General features: G+C 48.3%; 1 protein-coding gene across 1 annotated transcript in view; it reads right to left on the bottom strand.

Moving 5' to 3' along the window:
- Positions 1 to 21,988, bottom strand: part of LOC132407529 (transmembrane protein 241-like) — a 170,599-nt gene that overhangs the window by 2,325 nt on the left and 146,286 nt on the right. The window contains exon 14 of the mRNA XM_059994241.1: positions 14,050 to 14,114. Coding sequence (XP_059850224.1) covers positions 14,050 to 14,114 — 65 coding nt within the window. The remainder of the gene's footprint in view (positions 1 to 14,049; positions 14,115 to 21,988) is intronic.

The following is a 21,988-nucleotide window of genomic DNA, read 5'->3' as shown; positions in this document are numbered from 1 at the left end:
TACTGGAGGAACTCAGCAGGTCAAGTGGCATCTATGGAAATGAATATTCGATTTTTTGGGCTGAGACCCTTCAGCAGGAGTGAAGGAAAAATGATGAGTAGAGTTAAAAGGTGGGAGGAGGGGGAGGGAGAAACACAAGGTGATAGGTGAAACTGGGAGGGGGGTGGTGGAATTGAAGTGTCCAGCGTGGAGAACTTCAGGTTCCTGGGAACCACCATCTCTCAGGATCTGAAGTTGGAGCAGAACATCAGCTCCATCCTGAAGAAGGCCCAGCAGTGGATGTACTTCCTGCAGCTCTTGAGGAAATATGGTCTGCCTCAGGAATTGCTGCTGCAGTTCTACACTGCAGTCATTGAGTCTGTCCTGTGCACCTCCATCACTGTGTGGTTTGGAGCCGCCACCAAGCAGGATAGAACCAGACTACAGCGACTGTAGTCGCTGTAGTCTGAGGACTGTCAAGCGCATCATTGGAGCCTCCCTGCCCTCTATTGTGGACCTGTACTCTTCCAGGTTGAAGAAGAGGGCAGGGGACATCATAAAGGACTCCTTCCATCCTGCGCATGGACTGTTTGAACTGCTTCCGTCTGGTAGGTGCTTCAGATCCCTCCAGACTAAGACTAATAGGCACTGGAGAAGTTTTTTCCCTACTGCGGTCACTTTGCTGAACAGTTAACTGTCGGCTAACTATTACTTGGATTGCACTACCTGCATGTATAATCTATATTTTCATTTATATTTATCATTATTATTGTTATGAGCAGAGAGACAACATCTGCTGGAAGTAAATTCCTTGTATGTGCACAGGTACTTGGCAATTAATATCTGATTCTGATTCTGATTCTGAAAAGAGCTGGTAAGTTTATTGGTGAAAGAGACATAGGGCTGGAGAAGGGAGAATCTAACAGGAGAGGTCTGAAGGCCATGGAATAAAGAAAAGGGGGGAGGAGCACCAGAGGGAGGTGATGGACAGGCAAAGAGATAGAGGGAAAAGGGGATGGGGAATGGTGAAGGAGGAGGTGGAGGAATTACTGGAAGTTCAAGAAATCGATGTTCATGCCATCAGGTTGAAGGATACCCAAATGGAACATAATGTGTTGTTCCTGCAACCTGAGTGTGGCCTCATCATGATAGCAGAGGAGGCCACGTATAGACATGTTGGAATGGGAATGGGAAGTAGAATTAAGATGTGTGGCCACTGGGAGATCCTACTTTTCCTGGCGGATGGAGAGTGGGTACTCGGCGAAGCAGTCTCCCAATCACTGATATACAGAAGGCCACGCCAGGAGCACTGGACACGGTACATGATCCCAACAGATTCACAGGTGAAGTTTCAGCTCACTTGAAAGGACCGTTTGGGGCCCTGAATGGTAGTGAGGGAGGTGGTATAGGGGCAGGTGTAGCACTTGTTCTGCTTGCAAGGATAAGTGAAAGGAGGGAAGTTAGTGGGAAGGGATGAATGGATAAGGGAGTTGCATAGGGAGCGATCCCTGTGGAAAGCAGGAAGTGGCACCATGCTTAACCTTTTGATTTGCTGACTTTTTCCGAGGTCTTACCAACATCTGTCTCCACAAACTGTTCTGAGTGTTTGTGGTCTTCTGCTGCTATAGCCCATCCACTCTATTCAGAGATGCTCTTCTACACACTACTGTTGTAATAAGAGGTTATTTGAGTTACTGTCACCTTCCTGTCAGCTTGAAATAGTCTGACCACTCTTCTCTGAGCTCTCTCATTAACAGAACCATTACTCATTGGATGTTATTCTCTGCAAACTTTAGAGACTGTTCTACGTGAAAGTCCCAGAAGATCAACAGTTTCTGAGATACTCAAACCACCCGGACTGACGGGAACAATCATCCTGCAGTCAAAATCAAATACATTACATTTCTTCTCCATTTGTACTCTATGGTTGGTCTGAACAACTGAACCCGATGACCGTGTCTGGATGCCTTTATGCACTGAGTTGCTGCCACATGATCACCTGATTAGGTATTTGCATGAGTGAGCAGGTGTACAGGTAAACCTAACCTGTATTTATGAGGCAATCAGTGACTTAGCCAGTCTGCAGGTACACTACACATTGCACAACTTTGGGTATATCAGAATAGAGGGGCATCTTTTTAGAATGCTGACATGGAGAAATTCTTTCTCCAGAGGGTGGTGAATCTGCAATTCATTGCCACAAACAGCTGAGCTGTGGAGGCCAAATCCATAAGACATAGGAGCAGAATTAGGCCATTCAGCCCATTGTTTACTACCACATTTCATCATGACTGATGCCGGATCTCACTCACCATACACCTGTTTTCTTTCCATATCCTTTGATGCCCTGACCAAAGAAAAAACTATTAACTTCCGACTTAAATATACGCATGGACTTGGCCTCCACCGCAGTCTGTGGCAGTGTATTACACAGGTTCACTACTCACCGGCTAAAAAGATTCCTCCTTACCCCCATTCTAAAAGTTATCCCTCAATTTTGCGCCTGTGACTTCTAGTTCTTGATAACCCACCATAGGAAATATCCTCTCCATGTCCACCCTGTCTAGTCCTTTCAAAATTCGATAACTTTCAGTAAGGATCCTTCCCCACCCCTCCCCCGAGTATTCTTCGAAATTCCAGTGAGTCCAGGCCCAAAGTTGCCAAGTGCTCCTCATATATTAACCCCTTCATTACCAGAATCATCCTTATGAACCTCCTCTGGACTCTCTCCAATGACAACACGTCCTTTCTGAGATATGGGGCCCAAAACTGTTGACAATACTCCAAGTGCAGCCTGACTAGTGTCTTATAAAGGCTCAGCACTATCTCCATACTTTTATATTCTATTCCCCTTGAAATAAATGCCAACATTGCATTTGCCTTCTTTACAATAGATTCAACCTGTAAATTAAGTTTCTGGGAGTCTTGCATGATGAATCCTAACTCCCTCTACACCTCTGATGTTTGAACCTTCTCCCCATTTAGATAATAGTCCGCACTATTGTCTCACAAATGGCTACATTATCATAATTCCAGGTGTTGATCCATGGCCTGAACTTCTCTTGCCTTTCCTATGACACTATTTACATTGAAATATATACAGCTCAGGACATGAGTCACACAATGCTCAACCCTTTGATTCCTGACTTTGTCTGAGGTCTTATCAATCAATACTTGTCTCCACAGGCTCTCCACTATCTGCTGTGGCCCTCTCTGTTTTCCATCCCCCTAAACTCTAGTTTAAATCCCTCCACCACATCGTGCATCACTGGCAAACCTTCCCGCTCTGATATTAGTCCCTTTCCAGTTCAGGTGCAAAGTGTCTCTTCTGTACAGTTCCAACCTTCCCTGGAAGAGAGCCCAATAACCCAGAAATCTGACACACTTCCCCCTACACCAACTTCTTAGTGACATGTTATACCGTATGATCTTCTGGCCTCACTGGCATGTGTCACGGGTAGTAATCCCAAGATCACAACCCTGGAAATCCTGCCCTTTAACTTAGCAACCCAAGCAGAAAGGGTGTAGCAGGATCCTCTTTTGAGTCAGTATGGTTGGAAGTCAGGAACAGGAAGGGAGCAGTTACTTTACTGGGAGTATTCTATAGGCCTCCGGGTATCAGCAGAGATACTGAGGAGCAGATTGGGAGGCAGATTTTGGAAAGGTGCAAAAATAACAGGGTTGTTATCATGGGTGACTTTAACTTCCCTAATTTTGATTGGCACCTGATTAGCTCCAATGGTTTAGATGGGGCAGAGTTCGTTAAGTGTGCCCAGGATGGATTACTGTCACAGTATGCTGACAGGCCGACTAGGGGGAATGCCATACTAGATCTAGTATTAAGTAACGAACCAGGTCAGGTCACAGATCTCTCGATGGGTGAGCAACTGGGGGGACAGTGACCACCTCTCCCTGGCCTTTAACATTATCATGGAAGAGGATATAATCTGAGAGGACAGGAAAATTTTTAATTGCGGAAGAGTAAATTATGAGGCTACAAGGCCAGAACTTGCGGGTGTGAATTGGGATGATGCTTTTGCAGGGAAATGTACTATGGACATGTGGTCAATGTTTAGGGATCTCTTGCAAGATGTTAGGGATAAATTTGTCCCAGTGAGGAAGATAAAGAATGGTAGGGTGAAGGAACCATGGGTGAAAAGTGAGGTGGAAAATCTAGTCAGGTGAAAGAAGGCAGCATACATGAGGCTTAGGAAGCAGGGATCAGATGGGTCTATTGGGGAATATAGGGTCGCAAGAAAGGAGCTTAAGAAGGGGCTGAGAAGAGCAAGAAGGGGGCATGAGAAGGCCTTGGTGAGTAGGGTAAAGCAAAACCCCAAGGCATTCTTCAATTATGTGAAAAACAAAAGGTTGACTGGAGTGAAGGTAGGACCGATTAGAGATAATGGTGGGAAAATGTGCCTGGAGGCTGTGGAAGTGAGGTCCTCAATGAATACTTCAATTCGGTATTCACCAATGAGAGGGAACTTGATGACGGTGAGGACAATATGAGTGAGGTTGATATTCTGGAGCATGTTGATATTAAGGCACAAGAGGTGTTGGAGTGGTTAAATACATTAGGACAGATAAGTCCCCAGGGCCTGACGGAATATTCCCCAGGCTGCTCCACGAGGTGAGGGAAGAGATTGCTGAACCTCTGGCTAGGATCTTTATGTCCTCGTTGTCCACGGGAATAGTACCGGAGGATTGCAGGGAGGCGAATGTTGTCCCCTTGTTCAAGGGGACAAAGGGTAACTATCCCTTATTAGGGATAGTCCAGGTAATTATAGACCAGTGAGCCTTACGTCTGAGGTGGGAAAGCTGTTGGAAAAGATTCTTAGAGATACGATTTATGGGCATTTAGAGAATCATAGTCTGATCAGGGACGGTCAGCATGGCTTTGTGAAGGGTAGATCGTTTCTAACAAGCCTGTTAGAGTTCTTTCAGATGGTGACCAGGCATATAGATGAGGGTAGTGCAGTGGATGTGATCTACATGGATTTTGTAAGGCATTTGACAAGGTTCCACATGGTAGGCTTATTCAGAAAGTCAGAAGGCATGGGATCCAGGGAAGTTTGGCCAGGTGGATTCAGAATTGGCTTGCCTGCAGAAGGCAGAGGGTTGTGGTGGAGGGAGTACATTCAGATTGGAGGGTTGTGACTAGTGGTGTCCCACAAGGATCAGTTCTGGGACCCCTACTTTTTGTGATTTTTATTAACGACCTGGATGTGGGGGTAGAAGGGCGGGTTGGCAAATTTGCAGACAACACAAAGGTTGGTGGTGTTGTAGATAGTGTAGAGGATTGTCGAAGATTACAGAGAGACATTGATAGGATGCAGAAGTGGACTGAGAAGTGGCAGATGGAGTTCAACCCGGAGAAGTGTGAGGTGGTACACTTTGGAAGGACGAACTCCAAGGCAGAGTACAAAGTAAATGGCAGGATACTTGGTAGTGTGGAGGAGCAGAGGGATCTGGGGGTACATGTCTACAGATCCCTGAAAGTTGCCTCACAGGTAGATAGGGTAGTTAAGAAAGCTTATGGGATGTTAACTTTCATAAGTAAAGGGATAGAGTTTAAGAGACGCCAGGTAATGATGCAGCTCTATAAAACTCTGGTTAGGCCACACTTGGAGTACTGTGTCCAGTTCTGGTCGCCTCAGTATAGGAAGGATGTGGAAGCATTGGAAAGGGTACAGAGGAGATTGACCAGGATGCTGCCTGGTTTAGAGAATATGCATTATGATCAGAGATTAAGGGAGCTAGGGCTTTACTCTTTGGAGAGAAAGAGGATGAGAGGAGACATGATAGAGGTGTACAAGGTATTAAGAGGAATAGACAGAGTGGACAGCCAGTGCCTCTTCCCCAGGGCACCACTACTCAGTACAGAGGACATGGCTTTAAGGTAAGGGGAGGGAAGTTCAAGGGGGATATTAAAGGACGGTTTTTAATACTCAGAGAGTGGTTGGTGCGTGGAATGCACTGCCTTAGTTTGTGGTGGAGGCAGATACACTAGTAAAATTTAAGAAACTACTAGACAGGTATATGGATGAATTTAAGGTGGAGGGGATATATGGGAGGCAGGGTTTAAGGGTCAGCACAACATTGTGGGCCGAAGGACCTGTACTGTGCTGTACTATTCTATGTTCTAACTCCCTAATCTCCCTTTGCAGAACCTCACCACTCACCCTACCCACGCCAATGGTATCTACATGGACCACGACCTTTGGCTGTTCAGTTAGTAATGTCGAGTACTCGATCAGAGATGTCCCAGATCCTGGAATTCAGAGGTAACATATCATCCAGGAATCACTTTCTTGTCCACTTAACATCTGTTCTACTTCCCAGCTAACAGCTCACCACAGCTCGCCTCTTTATTCCCCCCCGCCCCACCTTCCCTTCTGAGTCACAGAGAAGGAACTGTCTACTGTGACCTTCCTCTGCTTGGTCATGACTCCCAAAGGAAGGAAAGCAAAAGAGAGGAAATAATAAGCCAGCTAGCCAAACCTCAGTGGTTGGGGAAGTGTTGAAGTCTATTATTAAGGATGTTCCAGGGTACTTGTAGACCAATAATAAAATAAGTCATAGAAACATAGAAAACTTACAGTACAATAAAGGCCCTTTGGGCATAAAGCTGTGCCGAACATGTCTTTACCTTAGAAATTATCTAGGGTTACCCACAGCCCTCTATTTTTCAAAGCTCCATGTACCTGTCCAGGAGTCTCTAAAGAGATCCTATCATATCCATCTCCACCACTGTCACTGGCAGCTCATTCCACACACTCACCACTCTCTGTGTGAAAAACTTACCCCTGACGTCTCCTCTGTACCTACTTCTAAGCGCCTTAAAACTGTGCCCTCTTGTGGCAGCCATTTCAGCCCTGGGAAAAAACCTGTGACGATCCACACGATCAATGCCTCTCATCATCTTCTACACCTCTTAGAATACTCAAGGTGCCTCAGTGACCCATCTCTGCTCTATCAGGTCACCTTTCATCCTCCGTTGCTCCAAGGATAAAAGGCTGAGTTCACTCAACCTATTCTCACAAGGCATGCTCCCCAATCCAGACAACATCCTTCTAAATCTCTTCTGCACCCTTTCTATGGCTTTCACATCCTTCATGTAGTGAGGGGACCAAAACTGAGCACAGAACTCCAAGTGGGGTCTGACCAGGGTCCTATATAGCTGCAACATTACCTCTCTGCTCCTAAACTCAGTCCCATGAATGATGAAGGCCAATACACCATATGACTTCTTAACCACAGAGTCAATGTGTGCAGCAGCTTTGAGTGTCCTATGGACTCATACCCCAAGATCCTTCTGATCCTCCATACTGCCAAGTGTCTTGCCATTAATACTATATTCTCCCATCATATTTGACCTACCAAAATGAACCACCTCACACTGAAGCAACACACGCAAAATGCTGGTGGAATGCTGCAAGCCAGGCAGCGTCTATAGGAAGAAGTACAGTCGACATTTTGCGCCGAGCCCCTTTGTCAGGATTAACTTCGTCCAGTTAGTCCTGACGATGGGTCTCAGCCCGAAATATCGACTGTACTTCTTCCTATAGATGCTGCCTGGCTTACTGTGTTCCACCATCATTTTGTGTGTGTTCTTGAATTTCCAGCGTCTGCAGATTTCCTCGTGTTTGCACATCACATTTATCTGGGTTGAACTCCATCTGCCACTACTTAGCCAAGTTTTGCATCCTATCAATATCAGCCATAACCTCTGACAGCCCTCCACACTATCCACAACACTCCCAACCTTTGAGTCATCAGCAAATGTATTAACCCATTCCCCACTTCTTCCTCCAGGTCATTTATAAAAGTCACAAAGAGCTGTGGTCCCAGAACAGATCCCTGAGGCACAGCGCTGGTGACTGACCTCCATGCAGAAAGTGACTCATATACAACCACTCTTTGCCTTCTATGGGCAAGCCAATTCTGGATCCACAAAGCAATATCCCCTTTGATCCCATACCTCCTTACTTTCTCAATAAGCCTTGCATGGTGTACCTTGTCAAATGCCTTGCTGAAATCCATACACACTACATCTACTGCTCTTCCTTCATCAATGTGTTTAGTCACATCCTCAAAAAATTCAATCAGGTTCATAAGGAACAATTTGCCTTTCACACAGGCATGCTGACTATTCCCAATCATATTATGCCTCTCCAGATGTTCATAAATCCTGCTTCTCATGATCTTCTCCCATCAGCTTACCAACCACTGAAGTACGACTCACTGGTCCATAAATTCCTTGGCTATCTCTACTCCCTTTCTTGAATAAGGGAACAACATCCGTAACCCTCCAATCCTCCGGAACCTCTCCCATCCTTATTGATTATTCAAAGATCATCCCCAGAGGCTCAGCAACCTCCTCCCTCACCCCCCACAGTAGCCTGGGGTACATCTCATCCGGTCCCGGCGACTTATCCAACTTGATGCTTTCTAAAGCTCTAGCACATCCTCTTTCTTAACATCTACATGTTCAAGCTTTTCAGTCTGCTGCAAGTCATCACTACAATCACTAAGATACTTTTCCTTAGTGATTACTGAAACAAAGTTTTCATTAAGTACCGCTGCTATGTCCTCTGGTTGCATACACACTTTTCCACCGTCACACTTCATTGATCCTATTCTCTCACGTCTTATCCTCTTGCTCTTCACATACCTTGTAGAATACCTTGGGGGTTTCCTTAGCCCTGTCCGCCAAGGCCTTCCCATGGCCATATCCTGCTCTCCGAATTGCTTGCTTAAACTCCTTCCTGCTAACCTTATAATCTTCTAGATCTCTATCATTGCCAAGTTTCTTGAACCTTTCAAAAGCTCCTCTTTTCTTCGTGACTAGATTTACAACAGCCTTTGTACACCACGGATCTTGTACCCTATTTTCCTTTCCCCTTCTCATTGGAATGTACCTATGCAGAACTCCACGCAAATATCCCCTGAACATTTGCAACATCTGTTCCCAATTTATGCTTCCAGGTTCCTGCCTGATAGCCTCATATTTCCCCTTACTCCAATTAAACACTTTCCTAACTTGTCTGTTCCTATCCCTCTCCAATGCTTTGGTAAAAGAGATAGAATTGTGATCACTCGCTCTGAAATGCTCTCCAACTGAGAGATCTGACATCTGACCAGGTTCATTTCCCAATACCAGATCAAGTACAGCCTCTCCTCTTGTAGGCTTATCTACACACTGTGTCATGAAACATTCTTGAACACACCGAACAAACTCTACCCCATCTAAACCCCTTGCTCTAGGGACATGCCAATCAATATTTGGGAAATTAAAATCTCCCACCACGACAACCCTGTTATTATTACACCTTTCCAGAATCTGTCTCCCTATCTGCTCCTCACTGTCCCTGTTACTATTGGGTAGTCTATAAAAAACACCCAGTAGAGTTATTGACCCCTTGTTGTTCTTAACTTCCACCCATAGAAACTTTGTAGACTATCCCTCCATATCTTCCTCCTTTTATACATCCGTGACACTATCTCTGATCAACAGTGCTACGCCCCCACCTCTTTTGCCTCCCTCCCTGTCATTTCTGAAACATCAAAAACCTGGGACTCAAAGTAACCAGTCCTGCCCCTGAGCCATCCAAGTCTCTGTAAAAGCCACCACATCATAGCTCGAAGTACCGATTCACGCTCTAAGCTCATCCTCTTTGTTCATGATGTTTCCTGCATTAAAATGGACACATCTCAATCCCTTCTCTATCACCTGCCTCTCCTCCCTCTCACACTGTCTCCAGGCTTTCTCTATTTGTGAGCCAACCAGCTCTTCCTCCGTCTCTTTAGTTTGGTTCCCACCCCCAGCAATCCCAGTTTAAACTCTCCCCAGTAGCCTTAGCAAACCTCCCCACTAGGATATTGGTCCCCCTGGGTACCTATAGTCAGCATGGTTTCTGTAAAGGGAAAACTTGCCTGACACATCTTCTTCGAGGAATCCATATCTAAGAAAAGGTGTGCTGGCATTGGAGATGGTTCAGAGGAGATTCATAAGGATGATTCCAGGAACAAAAGGGTTATCATACAAGGAACCTTTGATAGGTCTGGGTCTGTACTCGCTGGAATTTAGAAGGCTGAGCAGGGATTTCATTGAATGTTGAAAGGCCTAGACAGAGTAGATATGGAAAGGATGTTTCCCATGGTGGGGGACTCTAGGACAAAAGGGCACACCTTCAGAACAGAGGGGCACCCATTTAAAACAGATATGCGGAGGAATTTCTTTAACCTGAGGGTGGAGAAATTTGTGGAATTTATTACCACAGGCAGTTGTGGAAGCCAGTCTTTGGGTGCATCTAAGGCAGAACTTGATAGGTTCTTGATTAGACACAGCGTCAAAAGGTATGGGGAGAAGGCTGGAGAGTGGAGCTATGGAAGGGAAAAATGGATGCCATGACTGAAAGGCAGAGCAGTCTCAGTGCGCCAAATGGCCTAAATCTGCTCCGATGTCTTATGGTCTTAAGTAACAAGCAGGGTGGATAAAGGAGAGGTAATAGATGTAATTTACTTAGATTTTCAGAAGGCATTTGATAAGGTTCCACGCATGACACTGCTTAGCAAGACAAAATCTTATGGCACCACAGCAAAGATACTGGCACAGAAAAAGGAATGGTTGACAGGCTGGAGGTAGTGAGTGGGAATAAAGGGGGCTTTTCTGGTGGGTGCCAGTGACTAATGGAGTTCCTCTGGGGACAGTAATGTTTTGGTTAATGGAACTGATGGCTTTGTAGCAAAGTTTGTGGAGTATACAAAGATAGGTGGAGGGGTAGGTAGTGCTGAGGAAGCAATGCGATTGCAGCAGGACTTAGACAAATTGGAAGAATGGACAACAAAGATGCAGATGGAATACAGTGTTGGGAAATGTATGATAATGCATTTTGGTAAAAGGAACAGTAGTGTGGACTATATCTAAATGGGGAGAAGGTTCAAACATCAGAGGTCCAGAGGGACTTAGGAGTCCTCATGCAAGATTTCCAGAAGATTCATTTGCAGGTTGAGTCTGTGGTAAAGAAGGCAAGTGCAATGTTGGCATTTATTTCAAGGGGAATAGAATATAAAAGTTCCCACTTGCTTCAAAAAGGCAACAATTATACCAGTGCCTAAGAAGAATGTGGGCTGCCTTAACGACTATCGCCCGGTAGCACTCACATTGACAGTGATGAAATGCTTTGAGAGGCTGGTTATGACTAGACTGAACTCCTGCCTCAGCAAGGACCTGGATCCATTGCAATTTGCCTTTCGCCACAATAGGTCAACGGCAGATGCAATCTCAATGGCTTTTCACATGGGCTTAGACCACCTGGACAATACAAACACCTACGTCAGGATGATTTTCATCGACTATAGCTCAACATTCAACACCATCATTCCCACAATCCCGATTGAGAAGTTGCAGAATCTGGGTGTCTGTACCTCCCTCTACAATTGGATCCTCGACCTCCTAACCGGAAGACCATAATGTGTGCAGATTGGTGATAACATATCCTCCTTGCTGACGATCAACACTGGCACACCTCAGGACTGTGTGCTTAGCCCACTGCTCTACTCTCTCTATACCCATGACTGTGTGGCTACGCATAGCTCAAATACGATCTGTAAATTTGTTGACAATACAACCATTGTTGGTAGAATCTCAGATGAAGATGAGGAGGTGTACAGGAGTGAGATATGCCAACTAGTGGAGTGATGTCGCAGCAACAACCTTTCACTCATCATCAGTAAGATGAAAGAACTGATTGTGGACTTCAGGAAGGTTAAGATGAAGGAACACATACCAATCCTCATGGAGGGATCAGAAGTGGAGAGAGTGAGTAGTTTCAAATTCCTCGGTGTCAAGGTCCCTGGTCCCAACATATTGATGCAGTTATAAAGAAGGCAAGACAGTGACTATGCTTCATTAGGAGCTCGAAGAGATTTGGCATGCCAACAAGAATACTCAAAAACTTCTACAGAGGTACCGTAGAGAGCATTCTGACAGGCTGCATCACTGTCTGGTATGGGGGAGGGGCTACTGCTCAGGACCAAAAGAAGCTGCAGAAGGTTCTAAACCTAGTCAGCTCCATCTTGGGCACTATCCTACAAAATACCCAGAACATCTTCAGGGAGCGGTGTCTCAGAAAGGCAGCGTCCATTATTAAGGACCTCTAGCACCCAGGGCATGCCCTTTTCTCACTGTTACTATCAAGCAGGAGGTACAGAAGCCTGAAGGCACACACTCAGTGATTCAGGAACAGATCCCTCCCCTCTGCCATCTGATTCCTAAATGGGCATTGAACCTATGAACACTAACTCACTTTTTAAATATATAGTATTTCTGTTTTTTTGTACAATTTCTAATCTATCCAATATCCATATACTGTAATTGACTTATTTATTTAGTTTTTTCCCCTCTTCTATATTATGTATTGTATTGAACTGCTGATCCTAAGTTAACAAATTTCACAACACGTGCCAGTGATAATAAACCTGATTCTGATTCTGAGATAATGCTGAGCCTTTATAAGATACTAGTCAGGCTGCACTTGCAATATTGTCAAAAGTTTTGGGCCTCATATGTTCGTATGTCAGAAAGGATATGTTGTCATTGGAGATTTCAGAGTAGGTTCATGAGAATGATTCCAGGAATGAAGGGGTTAAAATATGAGAAGCATTTGGCAGTTTTGGGCCTGTACTAAGTGGAATTTTGAAGAATGTGGGGGATGTGGGGGGGAGGACCTCATTGAAACCTTCTGAATTCTGAAAGGACTAGATAGGGTGGATGTGGAGGATGTTTCCTGTGGTGGGGGTATCCAGAACTAGAGAGCACAGCCTCAAAATTGAGGGGCAACTTTTTCCAACGGTAGTAAGGAGGAATTTTTTTAGCCAGTGAGGAGTGAATCTATGGAATGTTCTGCCACAGATTGCAGTTGAAGCCAAGTCCGTGGGTACATTTAAGATGGAAGTTGATTGTTTCCTGATCAGTCAGAACATCAAAGGATATAGCGAGAAGGCAGGTCTATGGGGTTGTGTGGGATCCAGGATCAGCCAAGATGGAATGGTGGAGCAGACTTGATGGGCTGAATGGCCTAATTCTGCTCCTATGTCTTATGGTCTTAATGGTCTAACCAAAGTGGTATACTTGTTTTTGAGAGGGTTGGTCACAGGGGTACTCTGCACTAGCTGCTTAACCCCTTACCCCTTCCAGTCACTCATGTCTTGCACCTTAGGTGTAACTACCCCTTCATATGTCTTAAATAGCACACCCCTCAGCCTCCCAAATGATCTGGAATTCATCCAGTTCCAGTTCCAACTCCTTATGCAGAGTGTTAGAAGCTGCAGCTGGATGCACTTCTCGCAGGTGAAGTCGTAAGGGATAATGGAAGTTTCCCTGCATTCCCAGAGCCCGCAAGAGGAGCATTCAGTCTTGGATTTTCTGTTCAAGGGCATTGGTGTTTCCATACCAGTCAATATAATCCAATTTACTCTCTCATTTTGAATGCCAAGTGATTGAACCTTTTTGTCCAACCTCCCATGCAGGACCTTGTCAAAGATTTTGGTTTCTATAATGGGAAGTATTTCTGTGGATCTGTTTGAGCTTAACAGCTCTGCTCATCAGCACAGGGGTAAGCTGACTCTATGGCCTGCTTCTAGAGCCTTTGCACTGAGAAAGCTGTGACAAGGGCAACAAGATCAGAAGACAGAGAGATGATAACTCTCTCCTGCTCACATGTTTAACTTTTGTAAAGAAAACAACATCATTGCAATATCACTATGGTCCAGGTACAGGTCGATGGCACTAGGCAGAATGGACTAGATGGGTCGAAGGTCCTGATTCTGTGGTGTACTGCCCTATGACTCTCGGACACATTGGGATTTCACTATGGTCCAGGCGCAGGTTGGTGGACTAGGTAGAACAGACCAGATGGGCTGCCGTAGTGCTCTCTGACTCTACAAGATTTGCCTTATAATCGTCTGCAGTACCATGGACCTACAGACAGGAAAGAAAATCTTACTTCAATCAATCACAATTTACACACATAATAACCGTTAGCAAGGTCCTAATTATTTACGTACCAGCAACTTGTCGTAATATTTAAATCCGTCAGAAAGACAGCCAATGACATGCATGCAGCTAAAATCTGAAAGCACAAACAAAAACAATTATTAAATAGAATTTTCCTATCGTATATTATTTGCCTTTACCACTTTATTGGAATGAACAACTTACTGTGTGGAATTACAACAAAGAGCTTTTATCTATTTGTATAATTTATCTTCCTTTGCACACCAATTGTTTGTTAGTCTTTGTTGATGTACAGTTGTTAATAAATTCTATTCTATTTCTTTACTTTCTGGTAAATGCCCGTAAGAAAATAAATCCTAGGGATGTATATGGTGATATTCAATCGCTTATTCTGCCATTATAATGTCAAATTAACAGCGAGAGGTTACTATAAAGTTGGAAATTAACAGTGGAGGCCTTCTGTTGGTCGGGGTCGACCATGGATGTTGAGTCCCAGTTGTCTATGTGATTTGCATGATATTGAGAGAAAGCTGCTGCTCATGCAGCATGCTCCCCCTCTCCCTGCAGCGGGCTCCCCCTCTCCCTGTAGCGAACTCCCCCTCTCCCTGCAGTGGGCTCCCCCTCTCCCTGTAGCGGGCTCCCCCTCTCCCTGCAGCGGGCTCCCCCTCTCCCTGTAGCGAACTCCCCCTCTCACTGCAGCGGGCTCCCCCTCTCCCTGTAGCGGGCTCCCCCTCTCCCTGCAGCGGGCTCCCCCTCTCCCTGTAGCGGACTCCCCCTCTCCCTGTAGCGAACTCCCCCTCTCCCTGTAGCGGGCTCCCCCTCTCCCTGTAGCGGGCTCCCCCTCTCCCTGTAGCGGGCTCCCCCTCTCCCTGTAGCGGGCTCCCCCACTCCCTGTAGCGGGCTCCCCCTCCCCCTGTAGCGGACTCCCCCTCCCCCTGTAGCGGACTCCCCCTCCCCCTGTAGCGGGCTCCCCCTCCCCCTGTAGCGGGCTCCCCCTCCCCCTGTAGCGGGCTCCCCCTCCCCCTGTAGCGGGCTCCCCCTCTCCCTGTAGCGGGCTCCCCCTCTCCCTGTAGTGAACTCCCCCTCTCCCTGTAGCGGGCTCCCCCTCCCCCTGTAGCGGGCTCCCCCTCCCCCTGTAGCGGGCTCCCCCTCCCCCTGTAGCGGACTCCCCCTCCCCCTGTAGCGGACTCCCCCTCCCCCTGTAGCGGGCTCCCCCTCTCCCTGTAGCGGGCTCCCCCTCTCCCTACAGCGGGCTCCCCCTCTCCCTGTAGCGGGCTCCCCCTCTCCCTGTAGCGGGCTCCCCCTCTCCCTGCAGCGGGCTCCCCCTCTCACTGCAGCGGGCTCCCCCTCTCCCTGTAGCGGGCACCCCCTCTCCCTGTAGCGGGCTCCCCCTCTCCCTGTAGCGGGCTCCCCCTCTCCCTGTAGCGGGCTCCCCCTCTCCCTGTAGCGGGCTCCCCCTCTCCCTGTAGCGGGCTCCCCCTCTCCCTGTAGCGGGCTCCTCCTCTCCCTGTAGCGGGCTCCCCCTCCCCCTGTAGCGGGCTCCCCCTCCCCCTGTAGCGGGCTCCCCCTCTCCCTGTAGCGGGCTCCCCCTCTCCCTGCAGTGGACTCCCCCTCTCCCTGCAGCGGGCTCCCCCTCTCCCTGTAGCGGGCTCCCCCTCTCCCTGTAGCGAACAGAGGGCTCCCCCTCTCCCTGTAGCGAACAGAGGACTCCCCCTCTCCCTGTAGCGGGCTCCCCCTCTCCCTGTAGCGGGCTCCCCCTCTCCCTGTAGCGGGCTCCCCCTCTCCCTGTAGCGGGCTCCCCCTCTCCCTGTAGCGGGCTCCTCCTATCCCTGCAGCGGGCTCCCCCTCTCCCTGTAGTGGGCTCCCCCTCTCCCTGTAGCGGGCTCCCCCTCTCCCTGTAGCGGGCTCCCCCTATCCCTGTAGCGGGCTCCCCCTCTCCCTGCAGCGGGCTCCCCCTCTCCCTGTAGCGGGCTCCTCCTATCCCTGTAGCGGGCTCCCCCTCTCCCTGTAGCGGGCTCCCCCTCTCCCTGTAGCGGGCTCCCCCTCTCCCTGTAGCGGGCTCCCCCTCTCCCTGTAGCGGGCTCCCCCTCTCCCTGTAGCGGGCTCCCCCTCTCCCTGTAGCGGGCTCCCCCTCTCCCTGCAGCGGGCTCCCCCTCTCCCTGTAGCGGGCTCCCCCTCTCCCTGCAGCGGGCTCCCCCTCCCCCTGCAGCGGGCTCCCCCTCTCCCTGTAGCGGGCTCCCCCTCTCCCTGTAGCGGGCTCCCCCTCTCCCTGTAGCGGGCTCCCCCTCTCCCTGTAGCGGGCTCTCCCTTCTCCCTGTAGCGGGCTCCCCCTCTCCCTGTAGCGGGCTCCCCCTCTCCCTGTAGCGGGCTCCCCCTCTCCCTGTAGCGAATTCCCCCTCTCCCATTAGCGGGCTCCCCCTCCCCCTGTAGCGGACTCCCCCTCCCCCAGTAGCGGGCTCTCCCTCCCCCTGTAGCGGACTCCCCCTCTCCCTGTAGCGGACTCCCCCTCCCCCTGTAGCGGACTCCCCCTCCCCCTGTAGCGGGCTCCCCCTCTCCCTGTAGCGGGCTCCCCCTCTCCCAGTAGCGGGCTCTCCCTCCCCCTGTAGCGGGCTCTCCCTCCCCCTGTAGCGGGCTCCCCCTCTCCCTGTAGCGGGCTCCCCCTCTCCCTGTAGCGGGCTCCCCCTCTCCCTGTAGCGGGCTCCCCCTCTCCCTGTAGCGGGCTCCCCCTCCCCCAGTAGCGGGCTCCCCCTCCCCCTGTAGCGGGCTCCCCCTCTCCCTGTAGCGGGCTCCCCCTCTCCCTGTAGCGGGCTCCCCCTCCCCCTGTAGCGGGCTCCCCCTCCCCCTGTAGCGGGCTCCCCCTCTCCCTGTAGCGGGCTCCCCCCCTGCAGCGGGCTCCCCCTCTCCCTGCAGCGGGCTCCCCCTCTCCCTGCAGCGGGCTCCCCCTCTCCCTGCAGCGGGCTCCCCCTCTCCCTGCAGCGGGCTCCCCCTCTCCCTGTAGCGGGCTCCCCCTCTCCCTGTAGCGGGCTCCCTTCTCCCTGTAGTGGGCTCCCCCTCTCCCTGTAGCGGGCTCCCCCTCTCCCTGTAGTGGGCTCCCTTCTCCCTGCAGCGGGCTCCCCCTCTCCCTGTAGCGGGCTCCCCCTCTCCCTTCAGCGGGCTCCCCCTCTCCCTGTAGTGGGCTCCCTTCTCCCTGTAGCGGGCTCCCCCTCTCCCTGTAGAGGGCTCCCTTCTCCCTGCAGCGGGCTCCCCCTCTCCCTGCAGCGGGCTCCCCCTCTCCCTGTAGCGGGCTCCCCCTCTCCCTGCAGCGGGCTCCCCCTCTCCCTGTAGCGGGCTCCCCCTCTCCCTGTAGCGGACTCCCCCTCTCCCTGTAGCGGACTCCCCCTCTCCCTGTAGCGCGCTCCCCCTCCCCCTGCAGCGGGCTCCCCCTCTCCCTGTAGCGGGCTCCCCCTCTCCCTGCAGCGGGCTCCCCCTCTCCCTGTAGCGGGCTCCCCCTCTCCCTGTAGCGGACTCCCCCTTCTCCCTGTAGCGGGCTCCCCCTCTCCTTGTAGCGGGCTCCCCCTCTCCCTGTAGCGGGCTCCCCCTCTCCCTGTAGCGGGCTCCCCCTCTCCCTGTAGCGGGCTCCCCCTCTCCCTGTAGCGGACTCCCCCTCCCCCTGTAGCGGGCTCCCCCTCTCCCTGTAGCGGGCTCCCCCTCTCCCTGTAGCGGGCTCCCCCTCTCCCTGTAGCGGGCTCCCCCTCTCCCTGTAGCGGACTCCCCCTTCTCCCTGTAGCGGGCTCCCCCTCTCCCTGTAGCGGGCTCCCCCTCTCCCTGTAGCGGGCTCCCCCTCTCCCTGTAGCGGGCTCCCCCTCTCCCTGTAGCGGGCTCCCCCTCTCCCTGTAGCGGGCTCCCCCTCTCCCTGTAGTGGGCTCCCCCTCTCCCTGTAGCAGATGAGTCCAAAGGAACAGCACAGACCGATACAGTTTGGTACCAGCAGCATTGCAGGATTTACCAGTCATCATAGGACTGCCTGAAGAAATTCAGCTCCGGATTTTTCCTTGGTGTTTACTCCAGAAACCTTTCCTTTTAGTGGGTGTAGCTGCGAGGCAGCAGAGGCTTGAGATCAGAGTTTTCCTTCTCCTTGATGAGCTGCCAAACACAGCTCTTGAGCCCCATCTGCCCAAAGCAACTGGTTTTAAGGTGCCAGTAACCTGTCTTTGCCCCTTCTCCTGTCAGTGGAAATGGTTCAACTGGGCTTAGTAGCTGAGTCACATTTGAAGGCCAGGAGTTGGACTTGGTTGTCAGAGGCTATTTGAGATGCATATCATTGGTAGTGGGACTTTATACCTACTGACTTGCCACCCTGGCTATAGCTTTCTAATGTGTGAACAATTGGTGGGATGGATATACGAATGTTCTGGAATGCAGAATGCAGCCGTCGTGTGTGCAAGCATGGCATAAGGCAGAACACAGAGAAATATCCAAAGCTCTGAAAATGTGCCTGGAATTATGAGAGACCTGCAGCTTTTAATAAAATTATATTGACTTAATTTGTGGTATTTGTCTTGTTACCCAATAAACATTGTCAATCAAGAAATTAATCTGAAGCTGATCAAGTAATGATCAGAATATTGATAAACACAAGAGATATGCAAATGCTTTCGATCAAGAGTAACACACACAAAATGCCAGAAATTCATCAAGTGATTCAGTAATGGATCACATGGGTGTAATCTAATGGAGCAGTGGTGGCCTGGTAATTCATTAACCTTTGGCAGTGAATAATGGTTTTTGATATATACAGTCATAGAACACTATATCACAGAAACAGACCCTTCGGCCCATCTAGTCCATGCCAAATTAATAATCCGCTTAGTGCCACTGACCATAGCTCTTACTTTTATCCATTCAAAGAGAGAATCAGCATTGGACTGGAGGAAAGGAACTAAGACCATAGGACATAGGAGCAAAATTAGGCCATTTGGCCCATCCAGTCTGGTCCTCTATTCTATCAAGGCTGATTTATTATCCTTCTCAACCCCATTCTCCTGCCTTCTCCCTGCAACCCTTGACACCCTGATTAATCAAAAACCTATCACTCTCTGCTTTAAATATACCCAAATAACTTGGTGTCCTCAGCCGTCTGTGACATTGAATTCCACAGATTCACCATCCTCTGCCTGAAGAAATTCCTTTTGTCTTTGTTCCAAATGGATGTCCCTCAGTGCTGAGGCTGTGCTCTCTGGTCCTAGACTCTCCCACTTTAGGAAGCATCCTTTTCACATTCACTCTATCCCGGCCTTGTAATATTCAATAGGTTTCAAAGAGATCTCCCCCTCATTCTTCTAAATTCCAGTGAGTACAGGCCTTGAGCCATTAAATACTCCTCATACAATAACCTTTTCATTCCCAGAATCATTCTTGTGAACCTCCTTTAGATCCTCTCCAAAGCCAGCACATCTTTTCTTAAATAAGGGCCTAAAATTCGATCTATAGTCTGATCAGTGCCTTACAAAGCCTCAGCATTACATCATTTTGTCTGCATTCTAGTTATCATCCTGAAATGAATGCTAACATTGCATTTGCCTTCCTCAACACTGACTCTACCTGCAATTTAACCTTTAGGGAATCCTGTAAAACAACTCTCAAAGCCCCTTTGCACCTCTGACTTCTGAGGAACATTCCTCTATTCTGGCTCTGGTTCTAGACTCCCTCACTATAGAAAACATCCTCTCCTTGTCTACTTTCAAGATTCGATAGATTTTAATGAGATCCCTTTGCCCCCATTTGTTGTGTACAGAGACCAGGCAATTGCAAAGCAATGATGCCGCTGGTTACTTTAAGGAGTTTTGGTGATAGACTGGGCATGTATAGACCTTGCTTTTTCCTCATGCAGCAAGTGAGTGGTTAGTATGATGATGTTAGGTATGTTTAGATCATGGCTCTTCCTAATTTCTGTTTATAGCAGATGTTGAACAATAATCATTAAACATATTCTGAGGGAATGTAAAGACAGGTTTACGAAATGAAACATGTTCTTTGTGGTTTGTTTCAGAAATAGTGGGCATACAATTAGCACTGATGAGTTTGTTATTATGGTACGTGGCTATTCTTTCAAATCTGTCACCCCGTTATTGTGGCTTTTGTCTTCAGCGTATTTATTCTGTAACCGAATTTTCAAATGATCCTGGTTGTTGGAACATGACACAATAGGACACCTCGGTGGTGTAAGGGTTAGAGTGATGGTATGACAGCTCAGAGTTCGGAGTTCAATCCTGGTGCCATCTGTAAGAAATTTGTATGTCCTCTGCATGACCCTGTGAGTTTTCTCTGGATGCTCCAGTTTCCTTCCACTATCCAAAGACATAATTGGTCATTGTAAACTGTCCTGTGATTAGGTCTAGGGTTAAAAAGGTGGGTTTCTGGTGGGTGCAGTTCAAAAGGCAGAAGGGGCCTGTTCTGCAATGTTTCCCTAAATAAAAAAAATCCAGAAAATATATGTAACAAAAATCTTAAGAGCAAAACATCAATAACAACTGTTATTGAAAGCTGTTCGTATTACTGTTATTCAAAGACCGCTGTCAGGAATAAGCTGATACAATATCATTGTAAATACACCAAAAAGAACACGATTCATATTAGTTAAGGTGCTGATGAAAGAGGTAAACAACCAGCAGCAAGTGCCCATCAAACTCATACAGACAGGATGATTAGGCAGACTAACAGACACAAAAATGCTGCAGAAACTATGGAAGTGAATAAACAGTTGATATTTCAGCCAAGCCCTGAGTCCTGAGTCTGGTATCTGAAGAATTTTTGATTAGGCAGAGCATTTATTTTGGTGTATGGACAGGACAAGGGTAATCTAATGGCGCATTTAATTTGCCGAAGGATTTATTAGAGACAAACTGTTTCTACATGGCGTGGATCACAACAGAAGAGCTGAACAGGTCAAAAGTATAATTAGGTACTGGAAGTCAGTATCTTCTCCCTCAGAAAGAGCCTGGCGTGATGAATGGAGCAAAGGTTCTTTCTGGCAATTGTGCATTTAACTACTTTCAAATACTTACTTCAAATTTCTACCAGATCAGATTAACCTGCCTTTCTGTCTAGCTGATGAGCTTTCACCACCTTTCATATATCCAACTTGGATACAATTAAAATGGATAGATTAATAGGTTCTTGATGGGTCAGGGTTACTGGGAGAATGGGTTTGAGAGGGGTAATAAATCAGCCATGATAGAATGGTGGAGCAGACTCAAAGGAAATTTAGTACCAAAGTACATATATATCATCAGAAGCAACTCAATAAGTCTATAATAGAATAATAACTATAATCGAATCAATGGAAGACCACACCAACTTGGGAGTTCAACCAGTGTGCAAAAGACAAAAAGAAATAATAATAATGTCAATAAGCAATAAATATTGAGTGTATAAGATGAAGAGTCCTTGAAAGTGAATCGATAAGTTGTGGGAAGAGTGATGGGGCAAGTGAAGTTGGGTGAAGTTATCCCCTCTGGTTCAAAAGCCTGATAGCTGAAGGATAGTAACTATTTCTGAACCTGGTGGAGAGGGTTTTGAGGCTCCTGTACCTTCTTCCTGATGGAGAAGTGAGAAGTGAGCATGACGTGGGCTGAGTGGCCTAATTCTACTCCGGTGTACCTTTTCTTTAAAGTTCTAAAACCTTTTCTAAAAGTTCTACCTTTTCAATCGAAGTGAGAGGCTGAGAGTGGAAGACTGAAGGCATCACGGAGAGAAGGTCATTTATCTTAACAGCTCAGGGGAAAGAGGCCAGACTGCGCAGGCACGTGACGTAGCGTGCCAAGGTTTAAAAGAAAGACCGCCATATACAGTGACCATCGTTGGAGTGGGACGGATTTGGCACAATCAGGCTTCGGCAGGAAACAGGCAGAGGTTCCGGTAAGTTTCTGTTTTTCTTCTTTTGTTTGTTCAGACTAGAGAATATGCCAGGCAGGATGTTGGAATGCTCCTCTTGCAGGATGTGGGAAGTCA

The sequence above is a fragment of the Hypanus sabinus genome, chromosome 1 (assembly GCF_030144855.1).
Source record: "Hypanus sabinus isolate sHypSab1 chromosome 1, sHypSab1.hap1, whole genome shotgun sequence".
Taxonomy (NCBI): domain Eukaryota; kingdom Metazoa; phylum Chordata; class Chondrichthyes; order Myliobatiformes; family Dasyatidae; genus Hypanus; species Hypanus sabinus.
Note: the sequence above shows the minus strand (reverse complement) of the source record. Positions and strands in the feature narration are given on the sequence as shown.